Source organism: Macrotis lagotis, chromosome X, assembly GCF_037893015.1.
Source record: "Macrotis lagotis isolate mMagLag1 chromosome X, bilby.v1.9.chrom.fasta, whole genome shotgun sequence".
In the NCBI taxonomy this organism is placed as follows: Eukaryota; Metazoa; Chordata; class Mammalia; order Peramelemorphia; family Peramelidae; genus Macrotis; species Macrotis lagotis.
Window position 1 is genome coordinate 44193769 of NC_133666.1, and position 24551 is coordinate 44218319.

Here is a 24551-nt window from a genome sequence, read left to right on the forward strand (position 1 = left end):
GGATAGTCTTGCTGACCTTTGCCCTTGTCAGAACACAGCTGGCACATTCTGTTCAGTTCTGGGAGGCACATTCTAGGAAACTATTGCTATATTGGAATACATTCGGAGGAGTTCTAGCATGTTGATAACCATCTCCCAATACTTGAAAGTCCATCATGTAGAAGAGGGCTTAGGATCATTCTGTTTAGCCTCAAAAGACAGATATAGGGGCAATGTTGGGGAAGCTAGAGAGGTACAGGTTGTACTTTGAGGTCCCTCCACTCTATTTTGGGAGGCCATTATCATCCTCATCAACCTGCACTTGGTGTCCTCATAATTCTGTTTAAAATTACTTCAGCTGAGATGATCCACCAAAGTAGAGAAAGAGAAAGAAGAGGACAACACCCCCACCCCCATCTTACTCTCTGTAAATAATTACCAGCTGGCCCAATGATGACTGACAGCTCAGTCAGTCATGCCATTGATGGAAACAGGAAAAGGGAGTGGTCTCCCTCTCCCTTTGCTGTCATGTTCTTCAGGATGAACTCTGGAGTCCCATGAGTTCAAAATCCCTACAACATGACCCTGATCATGGCCCATCTTCTTTTCTCCCTGTCCCCCTCCCCTTGATGTGGGCTATATCCTAAGAAAACCCTTGTTTCCAAAGAACTGATGAATATCAATCCCAACTGATGAATATCAGGTGTTTATATATTTGGTAAATGGCAGAAATGGGAGGGGGAAGCACTTTTCTTTGTGAAATTAATTTCATTGACACCTTTTGCTTTTCCATCACCTTTCTTTCTCAGTCTATTCCTCCCCCCCCACTCAAAGAGCTATCCCTTATAACAAATAAAAAAAGAAAGAGGAAAAAAACAGTCCAGCTAAACTAATCAAGGCATCAATCAAGCAGGACAGTCTAGGCAATGTTCTATACCCATAGTCATCCTCCCCCCCACACACACACACTCATATATACACACCCCCTGTAAAGATAGGAAGGAAGTTCAGAGAATGATTTTCAATAGACCCAAAATGAAGTGCTGACTTCACTGATATTAGCTATTGTGGAGGAGGTTCAATGTGCCTAGCAAGCAGGCCAGGTCATGTTAGGGATCCTGAGTCACTAACTTGCAGTGTTAGCCTCTCACAGAAGCTTCCAACCATATAGATCTGAAGGGATGTTCTATTGACTATGTGATCTTTTTCTTAAAGGGCAAAATTGTGCTTAAGAAAATCCAATACACTCAAATATAAACTTGTCCACTAGATAAATTCAGTAATGGTTTATCCACCTAATAAAAAATGTCTTGGCTTTACTGAAGATTCTCCCAAGCTGTTCTTCTATGTCTGAGGGACTGTCTCTTTGTACAGATTTTCAGTGAAGGATCTAAAGTGACATAAAGACCTGGGTTCATATGACCATGGGATTATAAAATTTAAGTTGGATGGACCTCAGAGATTATCTAGTACAACCCTGCAATTTTCCTGAAGAGGATAATAAGGCCCAGAGAAGTACATATGAGTGGATTATAAAGAGCACTAGATTCAGAGTATGCTCTTTCCACTTAGGTCTATGATGTCTGCTCCAGTCAAGGCTGAAGAAGTACCTGTAGCTAGAGGACTCTGAAATTCAGAAGAGGAGACATGATTGAGTCTGTGGAATGCCAAGTAGATATAGTAATGGCACTGGAAATGTGTTCCCAGTGGGGCCTTTGAGTTGTCCTTCCAAGTAGGGTTGTCTAAGGGGTATGGAACCCTAAAGAAGGTTTTCCTCCCCTGATCTAAAAAAACTACAAACCTCCTTCTTTTTTTAATTATATATTTTATTTGTTTTCCAATTACATACAATTGAAATTTCTGCCAATCATTTTTTGGCAAGGTCTTGAATTTTACAATTTTTTTCTCCCTTCCCCCCACAGAAGGCAATCTGATAAAGTCTTTACATTTGTTTCCATGATATGCATAGATCAAAACTGAATGTGTTGAGAGAAGAAACAGATCTAGCAGGAAGAAAAAAAATTAGAGATAGCAAAAGTATGTAATACATGAGACAACTTTTAAAAATTGAAGATTTTAATCTTTGATTTTCATTTAAACTCCATAGTTACTTCTCTGGATACAGATGGTAGTCTCCATCACAGATCCCCCAAAAATGTCCCTGATTATTGCACTGATGGAGTGAGCAAGTCTATTAAGGTTGATCATCACTCCATGAACAAACCTCCTTTTTTTTGGATTTGAAGATTTTATTTATTTTGAGTTTTACAATTTTTCCCCTAATCTTACTTCCCTCTCCCACCCCACCCCCCACAGAAGGCAATTTGTCAGTCTTTTTATTGTTTCCATGGTATACGTTGAATCCGAATTGAATGTGGTGAGAGAGAAATCATATCCTTAAGGAAGAAACATAAAGTATAAGAGGTAGTAAGATCAGACAATAAGATATCAGTTTTTTTTCCTAAATTAAAGGTAACAGTCCTTGGTCTTTGTTCAAACTCCACAGTTCTTTCTCTGGATACAGATGGTATTCTCCACTGCAGACAGCCCCAAATTGACAAACCTCCTTCTAAACAATTAGGCTAATTCTGACTTTCCATCATAAGCTTTGGGGTTTTTTTTAAATCAAAATACAAAAACTAGGGCGGCTAGGTGATGCAGTGGATAGAGCACAGGCCCTGGAGTCAGGAGTACCTGAGTTCAAATCCGACCTCAGACACTTAATGATTACCTAGTTGTGTGGCCTTGGACAAGCCACTTAACCCCATTTGCTTTGCAAAAACCTAAAAAGAAAATACAGAAACTTGGGGGCAGCTAGGTGGTACAGTGGATAGAACACCAGCCCTGGAGTCAGGAGAACTGCCCCAGACACTTAATAATAATTACCTAGCTATGTGACCTTGGGCAAGTCACTGTTGCCTTGCAAAAACCAAAAAAATAGAAAAACTCCAGAAACTCCTAAAACGTATAGCTCGAATTGGGGGTGGGGAGAGAACATAAAGAAAGGGAGCCTGGAGGCTGGGACAAATCATTTCACAATTTGTATAGGGCTGGTCCTGCTTCTCAGTGCCCAAAATAAGGTGCCTCTGCTGTATAGAATGGAGTGTTTATTTAATTATTGTCTGTCATTCTATCCCTCATCCAGCAGAAAATACAGACAGCTTTTGCAAGGGGATTAGGGGAGTTTTTTTTTCTGTATACCTCAAAGCATAGGAAGTTAAAAATGAAATGTTCGTAATTTATGTCTAGTAGATTTCTTAGGAAAGAACAATGTAAACGGTTAGGATTTTACCCCCTTCTTTGCCAGCATTGTGAACTGGGCCTGTGGATTGGTGATCAGACCACCTCTAAAAAATCTTTGTCTTTCATTCTGTGACTAAAACTGTAAAAGAGTTCCCATATTGTCATATTTTCAAAGTGGACTAGAAATAATGTTGAGTTCAAAGCTGAACTTGGCCCAGATCAAAAGGACTGTCTTTGTTCCCTAATAATTTGAGGGGAGGGAGAGCTATCACATGCTCTGCAATGAATTTTAATGATTGTTTATCAAGTCATATGAGATCACATTGGTAGCTTTGTCTACTATGCCCTTGCTTTTGCGAATGAATTTGAACTTCTACAGTGTGTAGTAAATTGATGTTGGTATGAAGTCATTCATTTCCAGATAATTCTAGTTGACATAATTGTTCCCCTTCCCCCCCTCCTTCCCCAAAGCAGGAGGTTTAAGAGTACTGGACTGGGAGTCAGGAAGCTCGATTAGAATTCTGACTCATTTTCTATGTGACCATTGGCAGGTCAACACTCCTCTCTGGACCTCACTTTCTGTCTCCGTAATGTGAGGGAGTTAGACAATCGTCAGGCATCTATTAAGTACTTGGCACTATGCTGAATACTGAGGTATATAAAAGTTCTTAGCTCATATTCTAATGGAGGAAATAGTATGTATATGAATAGATACATATGAAATACATACAGAGGTGGTATTTGCACTGAGGCTTGAAGGAAGCCAGAAATTCATAGAAGCTGAGGAACAGAGGGGAGAATATTCCAGGCACAGAGATGGGAAATGAGGTGTTAAGTATGAGGAACAGCTATTAGGGTGAATTGTCTAGACTATAAAATGTGAGGAGGGAATGAATGTGTAAGAAAATGGAAAAGGGAGGAATGACTCTGGTTGAGGAAAGCTCAAAATATCAAACAGAAGAGTATATCTATTTGATCTAGAAGGTAATAGGGAGCCACTGGAGGTTACTGAATAAGAGAGAGTGACATAGCTGGACCTATGCTTTAGATAAATCACTCTAGCAACTAAGTGAAGAATGGATTGGAGTGGGGAGAAATTTGAAGTAGAAAGACCAATTGTAAGGCTCTTTCAATCATATAGGCAAGAGGGGGATGAGGGATTGAACTAGAGTCGTGCCTGTGTGAGTAGAGGACAGGAGGGGTATTTAAGAGATGGTATGGAGAGAAATGACTAGAGTTGTAGACTGAATCTCTAAGATTTTTTTTGACTCTTACAGCCTATGTTTTTGTGTTGGTTTATCATTAGGGGGAAAAAAGGAAAGAGCAAAAGCAAAGTGAAAATAATCCTGTGTAACAAAAAAAAATCTCAACACTGGAAGGAATCTCAAAGATCATCTAGGGGCAGCTAGGTGATACAATGGATACTAGCCCTGGAGTCAGAAGAACCTGAGTTCAAATCTGGCCTCAGACATTTAATAATTGCCCAGCTCTGTGACCTTGGGCAAGCCATTTAACCCCATTGCCTTAAACAAAATAAAAAGAAAAATTATTTTTTTTTAAAAAAAGGCCATCTAATCTAATCCTTTCCAGTAAGCGAAACCAGGTCTCTGGCAAAGGGTTATCTGATGACCCAGGGGCTTGAAGACTCACTGTCTTTCAAGGCAACACATTCCATAATGGTTTCACAAACTTAAGAACTGGGAAGTCTCCTTAGGAATCACCTAGTGACCAATCCCTTCATATTCTAGATGAGAAAAGATGTCCAGAGAAGATATAAGATTCATCTGCTATCAGAGATAGTAAGCAACAGAGCTTGTTTTGAACCCAAATCTCCTGACTCCAAATTTAGGGCTCTTAGACTGAATCAACTTGGTTCCTTTGCTTCTTGTAGGCAACTCTAATTGCTAGGAAATTTTTCCTTATATTAAACTCAAATCTACTTATCTCTAATGTCCACCCATAGTCCGGAGACCACATCTTGGGATCAAGTGTTTGGATTTGTTTTTAATCATTAAAGGAAATACTAAATTCCAACCAGAGGTTAGTGAAAATAAAGAAGTATTTTTTTCCCCATCCAAATTCATTGGCCCCCTGAAATCTATCCACGGGCCCCAAGAACCCCTGGTCTAGAAGTACCCAGGAATGGTTGATTAAGGACCTGCCAAAAACAACAGATGGAGTTTAGTTGACCCAGAATCCTGTAGTGCTGATTTTGGAAGTCAAAGCAGAACAGTGAGGAGTTTGCAGCAGTTACAAACACATGACCTAAAATGGCAAGTGTCTTTGTGAAATTCTCAACCCCATTCTCATCAGAACCACTCCAAGGCCATGTCAGTGTACCTGGACCTACTTTGGTGTTTGAATGGGGTTGGGGACACTGGGGAAGAGAGCAAAGGAACATCATGGATTAGAAATGAGACACAGATCATCTGTCAGCAGAGAAGGAAATACTAAAGCAAACCTTTTTTTTGAGAGAAATTTAGGGAGAAAAATGTATCTGGATAATTGATCTACTGGCCTATCTACAGCTTAGCCTGAAAAACCAAAGCTAAGGAAGTCAGCTTTTCTTTTTCTTTTCCCCCTTCTCTCTTTCTTGACTTTCTCCATTCTCCTTTACTAAGCCTTGCTTAAAGTTGGTCAGCATTTGAACTGTACTGCACCATGTTTTTTGACTAGCATTTGCAAACCCTCCCCATGAAATCAGAAATAATATGCTTGCCTCTAACAGATTTGTAAATACAATCAAAGGAGCCTTCAAAAGCAAGCAAAGCACCATACTATACTGAAACTTCTGCCGCTATGGGGCCTATATTGGGACCCTCAGGGATAGTCAGGTTACTCAAGATCCTTGGTTATAATTCCTGTAAAAGAAGTGAATCATCTTTTTTGCCCCAATATTTGGAATATTACAAACCTCAAGGTGTTGAACCTACAGATTAGAAGTAGCTCATGGCCCATGACTCATGTTAGAGAATATACCTGCTACATTTCCTCCAGCCTGCTGCAAATGGGAGAACCAGCCCACCTGGACTCTCTTGCTGAAGGCTACAAGGACTCCTTTGCCTTACCTACTGGGGATCCAAATGACATCCAAAGTTTGTACTGACATGAGCAAATGAGTAGCAGCTTCTGCAGATTGTGTTACCTTCCCTCCACTGGAACACATCATCAAATCTGCTTTCATGATTCCAAATTTCAAGTCATGAGCTACGTATTTGTTTGTGTGAGGGTCCTCTTCCTGCTAGAAATAAAAGAAAAGAAATAAAGAAAAGATGGGGCAGTGCTTCCTGGGTTCTAGATTGTATTTTCCTATTCCATATGGCCTGGAATAAAAAGTGAGAAACAACTATGGATGGTACCCACTTGGTACCCCAGAGCCCTTCTTTGTGCTCCCATTCCTGTCCTTTCCCTAACTTTGCAGCAACTATCTTCATGGTTCTAAGGCCCAGAAGCATTCCCTTGTGTGACTGTCCTGGTCTTCTCTGCCTTCAGTGAAGCTCTTTATTCTAGAACTCTGCACAGATCAACCACCCTCTCTCCTCCTGCTAGTTGGCAGGACTTCCCACAGAGAACTTGGAGATGTTTCAGACCTCTTTGTCCTGGATTGGCAATCTCTTCTGTGAGAGCTTACAATCCTTTAGAGGTGTTGCAGGTTTAGGGAAAACCCTAAGCTAAGCAGTCATTTCTGGAAGGAAGCCAAATGCTGCCTCTCCTAGGAGAGTGTGTATGTGTGTGTGTGGCATGTGTGTATATGTATGTTGTGTATATATGTATATGGTATGTAGTATGGATGTGGATGGATGGATGTGGTGTGTGTGTATTTGTATGTGTATGCTTGTGTATGGGTGGGTTTGTATGTGTGTCTTTGTGGGTATATGTGTGGCATATGTTTGAGTGTGGATATGTGGTTTATGTGGATATGTCTGTGGTATGGGTGTGAGTGTATTTGTGTGGTGTATGTGAGTGTACATTTGCATATGTATGCCTGTGGTGTGGCTGTGTGTGTGTGTGTGTGTGTGTGTGTGTGTGTGTGTATTTAAAAGGGAGGAAACCTATTTCTCCTAAAAGCTGTGAGCAGATTTAAAAATAAGGAGGCCAGAACTTCCTGACCTGGAATCTCGACCCAGCTGCTTGTGAACTATTCCTGGGAAATCTCCCCATACAAGGCCATCAGTCAGTCAATAAACATTTATTAAGTGGACAGGTGATGATTTAGAACTCCAAGCCCAAATTAGACACACAAGGGGGACTGCTGCCTGCCTTCTCTATTGTTTGCAAGTTTACCGTTTCCATGCTATGAGCTCGGGCTTTAAATATAAACTAGTCAGAGAAGACTGGCGCAGCATTGGGGAGCGTTAGGTCAACCTCACGTTTCCTTGTAAGACTGCCAAAGTTGTCTAAAGACATGGTAAAGAGGAAATGTGTCTATTCCTAGACCTCCTAACTCCCCTTGATATTTAGATCCATTTTAAATCCTCCCTCCTCCTTTCTTTTCTTGATTAATTAGGACACAGGTAGGATCTCTCCCTCTTTCCTTGTCCCTGTTCACTTGTGACTGTAGTGTTAATTCCACTGATATACAAGATATATTTAAGAAGGTCTGGTCTGGCATGAGGAATGAAGCCAGTGAAGGAAGCATTGTTTTCAGAGTACATTTTTAAGAGGTCTGGATTAATAATTCTCTCATTTAAATGGGACTGAGTGACTCATGTCCTCCTTTTATTTTCAAAGCATATTAATCTAGGCATTGTCCAGATTCAAATTTTCATCATCTTTTAGTATTTCCCAAATCTGCACTTCAATGACAAGTAGTTGGTGAATGGCTACTGTGTGACAGTTCACTGTCTTAGACATTGGCCATACAAAATAACCCTTGCCTTTAAGAGATTGACCTTCCAATAAGGCAGCTAGGTAGTGCAGTAGATAAAGCACTGACCTTGGAGTCAGGAGGACTGGAGTTCGAATCTTACCTCAGACATTTGACTTGTATTAGCTATGTGACCTTGGGTCAGTCACTTCACCCTGGGTCATCTCCAGTGGTCCTGATTCATATCTAGACATTGGACCCAGGTGGCTCTGGAAGAGAAAGTGAGATTGGTGACTTAGCACAGTCCCTCTCACTCAAATCCAATTATTGTGCTTGTCATGGCAACACCTCCCTGATGGTGGCATGGTCTTCAAAAATGAAGAGAAAACATCATCATTATCATCATAATCATTATTATTATTATTATTATTACCTTCTAATGGTGTGTTGGGCCAGGGGGATGGGGAGGGGGAAGTATGGAATTTCTGGATATGGATAAGGAAATCCCAGTTCATTGGAGGAGGGAGGAATGTACCAATAGCTGGTGGCTAGGGGTGGTGGAGGGGAGATCAGGAAAGGAAAGGGTAGTTGACATGGTCAGTGATAAGATGTAGGAGATGGTACCTGAGCTTCATCTTAAAAGAAGGCAAGAATTTTAAGAGGATGAGGAGAGTAAGAAGTACATGGCAGGCAAGAAAGGACAGCCTGGGCAAAATCACTGAGCTGAGACAGGAGATGGAGTGTGATCAAGGAAGCATCTTTGAAGGAGACAGTTTTTGAAAGCTTAATGTCCATACTGATATGTCACTTTAAAAAAAATTGGAAAATGTGTAGCTTGGAAGATTATTTCAGACACACTGGCTCTGAGGAATCAAAAAAATATCTTAGATTTTTCCTAGTTAGCTCTTAAATGTCTGGCTTTGGCAACAAATCATCCAATTGATGATTTCTGCCTCGTTTCGTTGCATTCTCCTATTAATTGGGCAAAGAAGACCTTTTACATAACTATTTGGCATGCTTCGTCTATAAGGAGCTTAATGTCTGATTTGAAATGTAATAAAACTGTTTAAAAAGAAAAAGAGACAAAGAAACGAGTCGAGAAAATATTATCCAGCTTTGGCATCTGCTCGTTTTCAACGGGATAGGTCTGTTTTACCTTTAAGGTCTCATTTCGGCAGCTGGCTTCTGTCGGAAGAGCTGTTTCACTCATTTTCTTTGCTGCTCTGATGTGCCAAACACTTATTATCTTTTTCTTTCAGTCACAGGGATCCATTAAGAGGAAACTGGAAGGAGACAACTTTCCTGACAGCAGCTCATTTGATGACCTTTATCCTCATGATATTAAGAGACCTTGTCTTGATGATGTTACTCTTTCTATGGGACAAAGTACCAATCCCAGTAGCTCATGTTCTGAGGTACAAATGTCACCATATTCTCTGGATCATAACTCTTCATCCATTGGCATGGCAGACCATTCGGTCCTCCTTGAAAATAACCAGATGAATGATAATGACATTGGATCTTCATTCACCATGCCACCAAATACAGAAGTTGGACAGAAAGGGCCAATGGGTGGACCAGACAGCATGGTTCATTATGATGAAAAAGGAAACAGTCTGCAGACTGTGGATCAGGAGCTTCAGGATCTCCTGGAAGAGCTAACCAAAATGCCAGATCCCTCTCCCAATGATCTAGACCTTGAAAATATCCTGGGGAGCAAACCAGAAGAACCACTTGGCATAGTTCATACACCACCAGCCATGAGGAGCACTCCTAAACCTTCTCCTCAGACAACTCACTTGGAGAACCATATTACCAGCAAAGAATTTTCTCCTAGTTGCAGTCAGACAGTAACGAGCGGATCACCTCAGATGCGGCCTTCCTCTGCGGGAGCGAGCTATCCGGTTCGTCCTAACAAACCTACCACTTCCCCCATTTCTTCGACAGTCCAGACAAAGTGCCAGCCCCGGAACATGCTAACTGGCTCCTTACCCACCTTGTCTGGGCCTCACTGGCATCACGCCCACCAACTGAAGGCCCTGGCAGCCAGCAAGCAAGTATCTTCTACAAAACAGCAAATGCCAACATCCAGCTGGTCTAGCATGGCTTCTCCAAGCCTTTCTCCACCATACCCACCAGGCTCATCACCACACCAACAACCATATAGCCCTCAGAACATCATGGTGTCTGGCATATCATCCACCACTTTGCCGGGGAGCAGCCTCCAGACCTCTCCCACTGCCTTGCTTTCCAATCTGTCCGTCAGTGGCAACTCTAGTGGTGGGCCCTCTGGACCCTTTGGTTCGGAGATACTGTCCAGTCCCATGCTTACTCAGCAGCAGCAGCAGTTCAGCCCTCCCAATGTCATGCTTTCCAACCTAACCTCCTCTGCCATCCCAACTACCAGTATCAAGAGCCCTTCAAGTAGCCTGGTCTCGAGCATGGCCTCTACCAACCCATCCTCACCATATCGGCCAGACAAGCTCTCCAGCCCTGCTCTGCATCAGCAGTCCTTCAGTCCACAGGGCACCCTGATGTCAAATGTCAGCAACCCTGTAGGTATGCAGCAGCAGCAGCAGCAGCAGCAGCAGCAGCAGCCACCACCACCACCGCAGCCACAGCAGCCACAGCAGCAGCAGCAGCAGCAGCAGCAGCAGCAGCAGCAGCAGCAGCAGCAGCAACAGCAGCAGCAGCAGCAGCAGCAGCAGCAGCAACAGAACACACTTTATAAGACTATCACCAACAACCCAACGAAGAATCTCAGTGTGATCCTGCAGCAAGGTTCTGGGGGCTTGCAGTCTGGGCTCGTGACTGAAGGCCCTGGAAGTCAGGAGCCATTTTCCTTTGGCAACACCAAGCCTCTGTCCCACTTTACTTCTGAGGCAACCCCCCAAAAGGTGGCATCCATGTCTGCAAGCTCAGGGCAACCATCCCTGCTCCATTACCTGCAGCAGCCTCCACAGGCCTCCTCCACTCAGCAGTCCAACAATACACAGTTTTTGCTACAGCAGATGATGCAGCAACAACAGAGGACCCAGCGACATATGTCACCTGCCTCTTTGCCTTCTCAGCCTAGACAGGTAAGAGCATCTCAGATTGGCTTTTGTTGATTGGCTTCTGAGTTGGGAAAATGTTGGATTCTATTGTGGCCTAATTATGGAGAGCACATCTAGGCCTCATGACCTTTAGATGAGGCTTGATATGGAGGAACACATATTGAAGTCAGCCAATTATGTGGGTCTGACTAGTTTGCAGTGTTAATGAGATCGAGGTTCCATATTTGGGCCCCATTCAGGTAAGGCAACTTCCCAAGTGAGTGCAATTTGGCATCCCCCAGTCACTGACTGTATCTCTAGCTAGCAGGCACTTTAGGTCACAGGAGGGCTAAGTGCAAGACTGCAATTGATTCAGCACAACCTAATAACACCACCAAAAAAAAATTCTCCTACTCATTATACGATGGATATGATTATTTACTTATCTATTTAAACTTTGCCGCTGTTGCCACAAGCATTCATCCTAGGGCTCTCTTCAACCAGAACTTGCTTAGTTATGAATCAGGTTCAGTTCATCAACAAGCTGTTATTAAACTCCTGCTATGTATCAAGAGTTATGGGGCGGCTAGGTGGCACAATGGATAGAGCACTGGCCCTGGAGTCAAGAGGACCTGAGTTCAAATCCGGCCTCAGACTCTTAATAATTGCCTAGCTGTGTGGCCTTGGGCAAGTCACTTAACCCCATTGCCTTGCAAAAAAAAACTAAAAAAAGAGTTATGCTAGGTGCTGAGAGAGCAGAGACAAATATGAAACCGTCCCTTTCCCCAAGGAGCTTTCCCCCTAGAAGGGAGAAATAATACAAGGTCATTTTTTCCTATGCTAGTGGGGAAAAAGCCCTAGAAGTTGGTAGGGGTGGGAGGAATCAGGAAAGGCCTCCTTCAGGAGGTAGGACTTGAGCCAAGGTTTAAAGGAAGCTAGACATGGCAAGGGTCGGAGATGAGAAGGGCATGTATTCCATGCAGAGGTAACAGTATCATCTCTGGGGTCAGAAAGCCAATTTGGCTAGATTATAAGTGTATGTGAAGGGGAGCTGAGAAAACCTGGAAGGCCCAAAGATGCTAATGGTATCTCTGCTTTCATTAGGGCTAGGTATTCCTTTCACCAACCCAGATTGCAAGCCCTCCTGCCTTTGTTGCACAGTATTTCTGGATCATGGGAGTCTTGTAAATTTATTACTCAGCATCCAGCCTTCTGGTGACAAGGGAGCCTCTGTTCACTTAGCTAAGCCAGTTGTAGGACAACGGACATGTAATCTATTACCAGGTCTGTCCCAGAAGCCTCTGGCTTTATAGGACCAGTAAGAACAGATGTAGCCTTCAGGAACTCAGGGTCATCCCACCTTGCCAAGGGGATTTCACAGGAGGATGTTGCCAGAAACTACCACTGCCTCTTCCCCACTGAAAACATTTGATTCTTCTCTGCTGTCACCTTAGCTGACAACTATTATTCCTGCTATTCAAGAGAGGACCTGTCAAAGGAAGCCCTGTAAAAAGGAAGGGCAGTTGAGTCAGACCCACCCTTTAATTTGACTTCTCTGTGGGGTCTTTCATTATATGCTGTGACTCTCAGTTCCTGCTTCATTTTGCAGATGCCTCTTAGAGGAAACCTTCTTGTGATGGAAGCAGTTTCTGGTGTTCTTCTGGAGGGGAACTGTAGTGTCCTTCTGTGATTAGATTTAAATGCATAAAATGAGATATACAGGATTACTTTGAAATGTAGTTATCGGGGTGGCTGGGTGGTGAAATGGATAGAGCACTGGCCCTGGAGTCAGAAGTACCTGAGTTCAAATGTGGCCTCAGACACTTAATAATAACCTAGCTGTGTGGCCTTGGGCAACCCCCATTGCCTTGCAAAAACCTAAAAAAATGTAGTTATCCGAAGAAATTCAAATTCACTCTAGAATCTAGATTAAGAGCCTTGGGCTATTTCAATGTCCTCATTTTACAGAAGAGAAAACTGAGGCCCAGGCAAGTGAGCCAATTTGCCAAAGGTCACATAATATGGCAGAGCCAAAGTTCTTCACTTCCAAGTCCAGCCTCCTTTCCATTGTACCAGGATACTCTCTTCCTCCCATGTCTTTATTTACTTCAGTAGAGAAAGAAATATTCTCCTCCACCAAAACAGATCCTGGCCTCTCTTTTATCTAGCAAGCCATCATCCCAAGTTTCTGTGCCAGCAAATTTATCAGCCTGTAACCAAGTTCTCCAAAATTCAGTTGAGCTTGAAAAGTTGCCTAAGCATGAGAAATGCTCCAAAGTAGGGGCAGCTGCAGCCAGGGTGAGGGGTTCTTACTCGCTGACGGTCTTCAGGCGCAGGATGTTGCCGTGGCAATTCCTGCTTAAATATAGGTTGGAATAAATGACTTCTGAGGTCTCTTCCAGCTCTGAGGTTCCATGTGAATACAGGATTCTGTGAGGATGGGTTGGAAGTGTCTTCTTTATAATGGAATTATATCTTTCCTCCTCCCTCCAAGGGTGTGACTTGCCCACCTCCATCTTAAATCAAGGTAAGCTACCAGGTCTGAATTAGACCTCAGTGTTCTTCTTTATGTGGAGAGGACAACGTGGGAAAGCAAAGATTTGCTGGCTTGGCTTTCCCAAGATAGACCCTAGTCTCTGTTTTGCATTATATGGAATTGCATTAATGTGACTGTTGCAGAACCCAACTCAAAGAGTATTTACACTCTTTGCAAGGCATCGACAATGAGCTGAGCTACTAGACTCCCCTGCTACAGGCCCCGAAGGTTCTTCTTTTATTCCCTTATTTATCTCCCTAATAAATGTTTGTAGCTGACTTATTCCCTCCTTTTCGCTCCATTACCACCTCTATACTGAGAATACTCTCCTTCTAGTCAAGAAATACCAAGAAAGATTCCTGTCACGGCATGTCAATACCTCCTGTTAACTGGCCAGACTTCTATATTATGCCATTTCCCCATGTAACTTCTGAGGCTTCAATACTTGGTCATGGCAGCTTTTCCAGAGGGGAAAAAAGAGAGGGGGGAGGAGACAGAAACAATCAGTAAGAAACATACAGAGAAAAGGAGGGAGAAAGAGAAAGAGACAGAGACAAAGAGAGGTAGAGATAGGAGGGGTGTGTGTCTGTGTGTGTGTGTGTGTGTGTGTGTGTGTGTATGTGTGTGTGTGTGTGTGTGTGTATGTGTGTGGGGGGGGTAGCACCAGTGAGAGCATATTTGAGGCAAAAATTGGGAGAAACTGGTTAAGATAAGGGTAACTGAGGCATGAGTATAAATGTTGCATGTTTCTCATTTCCAGTCAGATAAATCCCAAACTTTTACAAGCCCCAACTTCTATAATGGTCATTACACACTAAAGGGCCTTTCTTCTTAGGCCGTTACAACTCCTTGAGCTATCTGTGAATGGCAGGCACTGTTGAAAGGCTGAACTTTTGTTCAAAATCTGTCCCAACATTTCTAAGAGCTGTTTCTGAATGGAAAATAGAAAGCAAATCCCTGAGAAGGAACACTTAAACATAAATGAAAATTCCAGTGGTGTACAGTAGTCTACCTTTCTCTATAGAATGAGGACATCCAATCTGAAGGGAATTTCATTTTCTCATCAGGTGACTGATTTAAATGAAGTCACTCAAAAAAAGAAGTCGGAGTCATTCACGCCTATGCTTAAGGAGGAAAAGAAAAATAGGGGCCCTAGATGGGTGGTTTCTAACGAGAGGAGTTGTCAGACGCTGTCCTTGTTTGAGTGCTGAAGACATATATTCTTTTTTTCAATACAAAATTAAGTACAATTCAATTTGTTTTGAGACCTTTATGATGCCCCTTTCTCCATCACCTCAGCTCCCTAGAGAACTGGAGACACCCCAGAGTGTTGCAAAACCAGGATTAAGAAACATCACCTTGGATTTTGCACATGGTAACCAGTGATTAAGAGTTACTATTGCTCAAAGACAAAAACACAGAGGCCCAAAAGGAAATGAACGCTATCCTAAAGAATGTTGGGGGGGAGGGGTGGCTCAGGAATCAAGCTGCAGTATTTTTGTGTATGTGTTTGTATATGGGAATATGCCTGCCTATATCAGAATGTGAATTTAAGTATGCTGTGGAATACCTCTACCCTTTTCCTCCAGAGTAAGAGAAAGGTGAGGCTTTGTTAGAAAGAAGAAACAAGGGTAGTAGCCAGTTGGAAAAAGAAGCTCCAAGTATGAAATCTGACCTTTGAAGGTCCAAAGGAAAAGAGCATGGGTAAGGGTCTAGCTACTGTGGAATAGACCAAGGTTGGAGCATATTGGTATTTTAATTGGCATTGAAGAATAGGAGAGGGTAAAAAAAATCCCCAAAGAATAGTGGTGTGTGTGATACAACTTTGTATCTTCAATGACTAATCAATTGCACCTTTTTCAATTAGTCACCCAAACCCTCCATTGAGCAGACAGCCAGTAAATCTGAAGAACCTCTGGTCTTCACCCTCCCCCAAACACTTCCTTTCTTCTGGAGAGAACCTTGGCAGCCAGTCATGCAAACACAGTCTATATTGTGGAATATGGGAAAGGGTCTCAGTGTTAATATCACCTCCAGGAATGTACATTCTGAAGGAAGATGTCAAGGGGGGATTATAGCTAATGATGATTTACCTGTACACTGTATTTTTTATTTGAGAGGAAGAAGGGAAGGCCAAGCAATAATTTAAAACCTGGAACTCTTTTTTGGATTCCCTAAGCATTGGAAATAGTTTGGCGGGATACAGTGAAAAATTCCTCCAGGCCACCTGTTATTTCAAAGCTTCCAGTAAACACCATTCTCCTAGCTGGGTGCACCCCTGCTGACACCTTAGACGATTGGCAGTGCTCGTGGTCAGGAAAAATAAGCATAGGAAGGGCAAATCCTGTCCCCAGCGGTTCCCCCTACCCCTCACTGCTCCTTTCAACTGAAAAGGAAGTTGGGCACAGACAGTCACAAATTTGGCCCAGCTGGTTTTGCTTCTGCACCCATGGTGGGATTTCTGGAGGGGGAGGAGGTGCAAGTTCTAGAATAGACCCATGTTTTAAATGGGGAAGAATATGAAGGCAAGACATCTTTCCAGCTGCCACTGTCTTTTTCACCAAAATTACCCAGTGTCTATTTTTTTAAATATACTTATACGAGCACATGTTGCCTTCCCTGCCTAGACTGTAAGCCCCTCAAGCCCCAAAGAGAAGTATCAAATAGTAAGTGTTTGATAAATGGTGGTGGATTACTTGAGCAATCTAATGATCATTGAGGGTGAGTTTGCCAATAAGAAACAAGGAAAGAAAACATTAGAAAGTTCATTTGTCCTCTCTGGGCCTCAGTTTCCCTGTCTGTAAAATAAAAACTTTGGACTGGATGACTCTTAAAAGCTTTTTTAACTCCAGTTAGATCTATGACCCTGGCATGATGCTGTGAAGTCACAGGGGAAATTCTTTAGAAGACCGTCTACCAAATGGCCAGTCAGTTCAATACATTTTAAAAATAAAGTTTACTTGTGTTCCTGTCATATCCTGGAGACCAAGTCACTGGTTGACTGATCGAATATTTTACTTTTCAAATGGTGGTTGGGACATTGCTTAGACCCAGTTTAAGCTGGGAGAGTCCAATGGATCTTTTAAAGGCTCTTAAAACTCATGGGATTTATTTTCTCCCTGAAGGGAATTCTAAGGGAAACCTACATTTCTTTTTTGTGTCCATTGTCTTGGTTTGGGCTTCACTTGCTTCAGCAGACTATCAACTTGAATTAATGTCATCTTAATTAATATTCCAAATTGACTTTCCTAACCCTCACACCACGACCTCCTGCTGCAGAGAAAAATGATAAAAATAGCTTAGTTAATATGAAGAGAATCCCCTTTTCTTGGTTCATTCTTGACTGGAAAAAGTCACTCCACAGAGACCTCACACAGGCTTTTTCACTGTTCTCAAAAGTGTTCTATTTGAAAACCGGCAGTTAACCCCAACCCAAGATATTAAACCAGTTTAAGGAGACCCTGGGAAGGCTTTCCGTGTCTCTCCATGTTTCTTTGTGTCTTTTTGCGTGTTTATTTTTGATGGGAGTAAGAAAAAAAATGTAGGTTTTTTTAAAAAATTTACCTTCTAATTCCCTAGAGAAAAAAAAAGCAGATTTGATTTCAAAGGCTAATGCTGATAATAGCATAATGTCAGAGCAGAGACCTTTGAGGGAGTGAAGAAGAGTCTGCTTTTGAAGACAGAACACCAAGCCCTTCAGCTAATTAAATGGCTTTCTCACAGAATAAAAGATGCTAGTGAGGAATCTGCCTTAGGAAAAAGCACCAAGGCTGAACCTGGGCTTTGACCTCTATATAGCTTGTCTTCCAGATGTGAAGACAGATTCCCCAGGAACTATTTTTTTATATTATATTCACCCCAATTTGTTCATCCTCCTCACTGTTTAAAATTGAAGGATTTTGTAGGGATGGAGGAAGGATTACTCAATTAATAATAATATCATATATATAATAAATGTATGTATATGTATATATATATATTTATGTTTACTCTGTGGCACTGTGCTAAGCCGTTTACAAATATCTCATTTGAACATTTGTTGCTTTGGAAACTCAGAGGCAAGTGTTTCTGTATTGAAAAAAATGTTTGCTCTTCTGAATTATCAGGAAAGGCAGCTCTAGAGACTGTGGAACTTGGGAAATTTAGTCTTTGGAAAGATTAGTTTGACTAAGAACCTGATATCTTATTTTTTAGTTTAGCAGGTTCTGTTTTTTGGTGGTTTTTTGGTTTGTTTTGCTATCAGAGAGACATCAGTGATCCTGTACTTCAAAGTCATCTTATTTTTTTTTCAAGTGGGAATTTAAGATGGATCTGGAAGTCAAATGTTAACCTTTTAAACTTCAACCTCTTTTTATTCTGGCTGGATAAAAAAAGAGTAAGGTGAAGTGCTGAAATCTAAAGCCATTTCACATTGTATGTACACTTTTGGAGCTGTCATCATCCGTTATGCTAAAGGTGAAAATGTGAATGGAAAAGCCATCTTTATTCCCAATGGGGAAGTAGGAGAGATAATGGGATAAGCTGAGCAGAGACATGGAGAAAAATCCAGAAACAGCATAGTCATAGAAAAAGTGCTGAACCCAAGTTTGGTTTGCAGCTGTGATGCTTTCTTAGCTCCCAGGTCTCAGTTTCCCCATGTGTAAGATGGGAATAATGATATTTCGCTGTTACCTATAGTTTTGTAAACCTTAAAGGTCTAAAACTATGTGAGTTGCTATTAAACAATGGGTAGAGTTTTTATTTTTATAGAATAAACAAGTTTTAATGAAGTCATTAAAAAGCATCAACTAAAATCCAACCATTTTCTGAAAACTCCTCTTAGATCCTTTGGGTTTCTGAAGACCAGTTATAAAATATATTCAAGTTGGGGGGAGGTGCCAGCCTTTTATATAATAAGGCACATACTTCCATTTTGTTTATTTAATTCATTCATTCATTTTTGCAAAGCAATGGGATTAAGTAACTTGCCCAGGGTCACACATGAACTCAGGTCTTCCTGTCTCCAGGACTAGGGCTCTATCCACTGCGCCACCTAGCTTCCTCCATACTTCCATTTTAAAAAGAATAAATTTACTAAAAATATCCTAAGAAAGAGGGAAAATTCTGATTTCAGATTACAAGTACATCCAATAGAAAAATGGGAATGGTGTAGTGGCTAGACAGCTGACTTCAGAGTCAGGAAAATTAGGTTTATATTCCCCTTCTGATACATATGAGCAGTGTGTCCCAAAGCAAGTCCTCTCCTAGTGGCCTCAGGAAACTCTCCAAGACTATCACTTGTAGAAATGGGGCCAGAAGGAATTTCTCCTTGAGTCCTACCCCCCCCATTCCAACTAGCATTTCCATATGAACATGTATATTCATACATGAATATGCTTCCACATGTATCCCTATGTGAGTAATTTATGGCAATTTGCCAATGGTAATGACTTCAAGACACAGCAAGTGTGATTATATTTTAATAATATAGTTATATACATCTATATAACTTATATTACATATCTTTATATACATATATGTATATAAACTGTAAGATGAGGTGGGTCAGTCAAGTCATGGAGTAAGAGAGAGGAATAACAGATGGGCAGCTAGAGTGCTGGGCTGGTCTCCATGAAATATTCAAAGACCCAGAGGAAGGCCTCTAGCATGCTGTTTAGATCCATTATGGAGAATTTACAAAAGAACTTAGACAAGATTTGCACAAGATGAAAAGACATGGATGGTTTGCTCTCTGTACCCATGGAAGGAGTGTCCATGTCAATGAAATGGCAAAGCCATTGAAACTTGTAGCCTTGGTGTTCTCAGTGACTGAAGGAGTAAGGTGGGGGAGGTTAATTTGAAACTGCAGCAAATTTAAAAGTTCAGTGCCAATAAACAGGTCTTGTCGATGGAAATTTATCAAAGCCTAAAATGTTTAGAGTTTGGAGCAAGAGTCTATGATGACACCAAATGCTCCTCTAACCTCGAGTGCCATTTCAGAACATTGCAACTCACTCTCAGTCCCGTGGGACTCTGATTCTATTTCTGAAAGTCAGGACCAAGCTATGTCATACATGAGAGCATGGCCTGAAACTCAAGAATTCGGAAACATAACTGGTTAAACAAAAGAAAACAAGTTTTCTTCATTTCATACCATTTAGCAACATATATTCATCTGAACCCTTCTTACACCTGTGTGGATTTGCAACCTATACCACCTTCCAATGTGACGAGTTCTCTCAGCTGATTTCCCAATTGTGTCATAAATAAATACTTTCATTCTATCCTACTGTGATAGAATCCCTTTTGAATTTTGAAGGGGAAAGCAGAGAGTGAAATGGACTCCATGAATTTTAGAACCAGAAAACAGCTTAGAGATCATCAGATTAGTCAATCAGCAAGCATATCTTCAATGCTTCTTATCCAGCAATAAACATTTATTAAGTGCCCTTTAGTCAGCCAGGTGGTGCAGTAGAGTGCCAAGCCTGGAGGGGCAGCTAGGTGTTGCTACAGAGGATAGAGTTCTGGCCCAGGAGTCAAAAAAACATATCTTCCTAAGTTGAAATCTGGCCTCGGACCCTCAGACAATTACTTACCCTTTGTGTGACCTTGGGCAAGTCACTTGACCCTGTTTGCCTCAGTTTCCTCCTCTATAAAATGAGCTTGAGAAGGAAATGGCAAACCACTCCAGTATGTTTGCCAAGAAAATCCCAAATGGGGTCATGAAGAGTCAGACACAACAGGAAAATGACTGAATAATAAATAAGTGCCTACTATATTCCAGGCTCTGTGCTAAATGCTGTAGCTACAAAGAAAAACACAAATAGTGTTCTTGAGGGCAGGGACTGGTTTTTGTTTGTGTCGTTTCCTCCTTCATGCCTTGGACCAAGTCACTGGACCAAATTAAAAGGGGGGGGGGGGGTTCTTCGCTGGGCATTTCAAGTAATAAAGAGCTGCCCAAAAGAGCTTACAGTCTAGTAAGAAAAAGAACATGTAAATAAATAAGAATATACCAGATAGATGGAAGTGTAGATGGAAGATGAGAGATTTTTGGAGCCGGAAAGGGACCTTGAAGGTCATCTAGTCCACTCTCTCCCCAATTTACAGATTAGAAAAGTGAGGCCCAGAGATGTAAAAATGAGTTACCAAAGGTCATAAATGTGGAAAGTGGCAGAAGCAAGATTTGAACCCGGGTTCTCTGATTCCAAATCCAGTATTCTTTCTACTGTACTGCACTAACTCAAAAAGTCTAAACCCTTGTTTTTCAGAGGAGGAAACTGAGATCTGGATGGGGGAAAGTAATTTGCCCAAGGCCACACAGCTAGTTTGCAGCAGAACAAAGACTATAACTCAGATCTTCTCCCTAAGCCAGTGACCTTTCCACCATATCAATATTGCTTAGTGTTCATATCTCTTCAATAGAAGACCTTCCTCTTTCTGATGCAAATAAGAAATAACATCCTATGTTTGCCTGAGTCTTTATTTTATTTTTTTTTTTGCCCACAATGAGGTATGCTTTTTTTTGGTTGCACCAAGAGGACAGATCATGCCATTTCCCCACATCAAAAGCAGTGAGATTTTTTAAAGCTAAAAGCAGTATAGAACTCACAAGGGACTTCCCCAGTCAGGGCTTTCTCTGTGGCTAGGCATGTTCACAGATGCCAGTATTTGCTGTATATTACTTGAAATGCCCAGCAAAGAACTCTTCCTCCCCCTTTTAATTTGGTTCAGTTTAATGACTTGGTGCAAGGCATGGAGAAGAAAACGACACAAACAAAAACCAGTCCCTGCCCTCAAGAAGCTTATCTTCTATTGGAATCGGTGCTTCTCTCATGGAAAACTACTTTTCTGTTCTTCCCATTTTACCAAAGATTTCATGTCAAATTTCCTTTTTGTGAACCACATATAGGTTGAAATATAATTTTTGAAAAAATGAAAGGAAGTAGGGTACAGAATTTCAAACCTAAATTTAGTTGTGTTTGCAATGGCAAGGAAAAGTAGAGAACTGAAAAAAATATCTCTAATAGCATGGAAAGACCATTGAATATTCAATATTGAATAGTTTTGTGACCATGGGTAAGTCTCTATCTCTCTGAGCTACATTTTCCTTTTCTGTAAGATGGGGATAATAATACTTGCCTGGACAACCTCCTAGGATTACTATAGGGGAAATGCCATATAAATATAAGATGGTCATTCATCATCATCGGCACTATTATTATTATCTGGATCAGTAAGACTTAACTGTTTCTTTGAGGAGCTTAGAGCTTGAATCATCCTGACTGTCACTTTAGCCCTTCATCCATTCAACAAATTTTAGACTGACTTGCCAATTTGCTTTTTGTTTGGTGGAGACATAAATTGAGAAATACAGTGGGAAAATCTAGATTATGTTTTCTCTCTCCAAACTGTGAAAGGGATGTTTTATAGCTAATGATGATGTTTGTTCTTCTTTCTTGAAGAAGGCCATGGTGATGGCCATAACAAGTACATGAATTGGATTTGAATGAGGGGATGCTATGCTAAGTGCCCAGCCTCACTTTTTCCTCCAGAGTCATCTGCGTCCAGTGGTCAGATAGCAATCAGGACGACTGGAGATGGCCCTGGATGCAAGGCAGTCAGGGTTAAGTGACTTGCCCAAGGTCACACAGGCTGGATTTGAACTCCCATCTCCTGACTCCAAGGCCAGTGTTCTATCCACTGTGCCACCTAGCTGGCCTACAGTAGCACAAGCTGCTCCTGAATTGGAATAAGTGACTTATTCTATGACCCTTAACCACTCTTTAGCTTTAGAAAGCATTTCAAAGATAAACTGTGGGACATAGGAAAAGAAAGAGGCCTCAAATATGACTTTCTAGTTTTTGCCTCTCATAAAAAAGTTTTAATAACTTATTTATCCTTTTCTAATTAACAATAATATTTTGCTGCCACACATGAAAGCGAAGGAGAAACTTGTTACCTTGGATTTTTTAATCTCTTAATAGTATTTTTTCCTCCAATTACACGTAGAAATAGTTTCCAACATTCATTTTTGTAAAATTTTCTCTCTTCCCTCTCCATACTTTGGATTTTTTAAGTCAGAAATGAGGATTTTACACAGGTACAATTGTATTATGGGAAGCTTTGAAGTTTTCCTTAATTTATCATTTTTTGAGGCTTCAGTTAAAAATGCATGACATGGATTACTGTACATTTTTAATACCTAGAAATAACTTTCCTGGTAAAAAATGAACTCAATTTCTTTCTCTTTCTGGTCATTTTGGAGAAATTTCTCTGTGTGGGTGGGGGAACAAAGCAGTGACTGTAAACAGGAACTGATATTGTCTCAGTGTCTGTTTCATGGCTTCTCCAGTGCATAAGGATGATTCACAGTTTACTGATTCACACAAGAACCCCGACAAATGGCACTAGGGAGCTGGGAAAAGTGGGGCCTTGGGGAGCCAATGCACTTGCAGGGACAATGACCAGGAGTGAAGATAGAAAATCTCAGCCACGAATTAAGAGCACTCCCCCAGCACCTTAGGTTTGAACATGAGAGCCATGGGCAGATTCTCTTCAGATAGGAATATATACTCTTCACCACCTGATTGTGCAGACTTTCCATTTCAAAACCTTGGGATTTTTTTTCAAGTGCCCTACACTAGTCATTGATAGAAATTCACATTCAGGATGTAGTCAGTCTTTGCATCTTAGAGGGAAATCACATTGAGAACTTTGATCATCTGTGAAAACCCAGGCTTGAAGAACAAAATGCTCCTGTGTCCATTAGGTGTTTGAGATGCTTTCCTAGTAAACACTGATCAGGTCTTTGGCTCCTCTGGTGTGATTGGATAAGTGGTCTGGGCTTCAGAAAGGGAACTAAAACTATGTGTATCACCTTTACTTAACTCTCCTCCCATTCATCTTTATTCCTTCTACTCATGGTTCTCTTTGAAAAAGCAATAACAATGGCAGCCCTGGCTCATAGCTGCCCCTGGAAAGGAAAACCATGACCTCTGTCTGCCATTTCTAGTACAACAGTGACAATAGCAAATTATAAACGTTCCCCCAAAGACCCACTTGGAACTGCCAACCATCACTTGGTGGACTTCTCTTCCATTTCCCAAAAGATTTACCCTGGGATAATATGGAGATTCCCAACATCAGCAGAGCTACTTAGAGGGTTTCCCAAAGTATGTGTTTAAATCTCATATTTCCTTCTGACTAGGCTGGTGTCAAACTCCCAGGTTTTGAAGGCTAGATGGTAAGCATATGTTGCTTTCCCATGAGGTTTAAAATGTAACTTGGGAAAACAAGCTAACAAGAACCAAGAGGTTGGTTGTAAGCAACATTTCCCAATCTAAGTACTGCAGAACCACACTTTGGGGCTTGAAAAACTATTGACAGAACCTAGAAATGTCAATTGGGGGACTTGAGAATCTAGATCAGCCCCTAAAATAAAGGAGAGGTTGGGAAAATTGGGTCTAAAATTAAGGGAATTAAGCCCATTTTATATCCCCACCAATTATCACACAGTAAATTTTTTGATAAATAATTTCATATTTAGTATTTTAGGAGGTAAAACATTGTCATCATTGAGTTATTCTCAGAGTCTTTCTGTATCACATGGAAAGTAAGTGTGAGAAGCTGGCTTGTACCTGTTGGTGGGCACAGATTTTCACATATTTGAGGGTTTTCCTTGTTGGTCTTTGTTTTCTGCTTTGCTGATAGCTGTTCCCTTATAAGCTCCATTTAGGTTTTGCTATGGAAATGTGCCATTTGGCAGAACAAGTCCATCCCAACCCCCCCCCCCCCCGAGATAGCCCATGATTTCCTTTATTGCTCCATTGATTGCAATAAGGAGCAAAATGAGGTTGCAAAGTGCAGTTCTGGGCCGTGACTTTGGCTCTGGGCTCAGTGAACATTGGAATTAAGCCGTCTGGACTGTATTTTTCCTTCTGGCTGACTGGGCAGTTGGGCTCTCCCTAACCCT

The 24551-nt window shown here is 41.4% G+C and overlaps 1 protein-coding gene across 3 annotated transcripts in view; it reads left to right on the forward strand.

Annotated features, from left to right (window-relative positions):
- Positions 1 to 24551, forward strand: part of MAMLD1 (mastermind like domain containing 1) — a 102351-nt gene that overhangs the window by 45321 nt on the left and 32479 nt on the right. For all 3 annotated transcript variants that reach the window (XM_074206746.1, XM_074206745.1, XM_074206748.1), the window contains exon 2: positions 9289 to 11109. In XM_074206746.1, the coding sequence (XP_074062847.1) occupies positions 9289 to 11109 (1821 nt within the window). The remainder of the gene's footprint in view (positions 1 to 9288; positions 11110 to 24551) is intronic.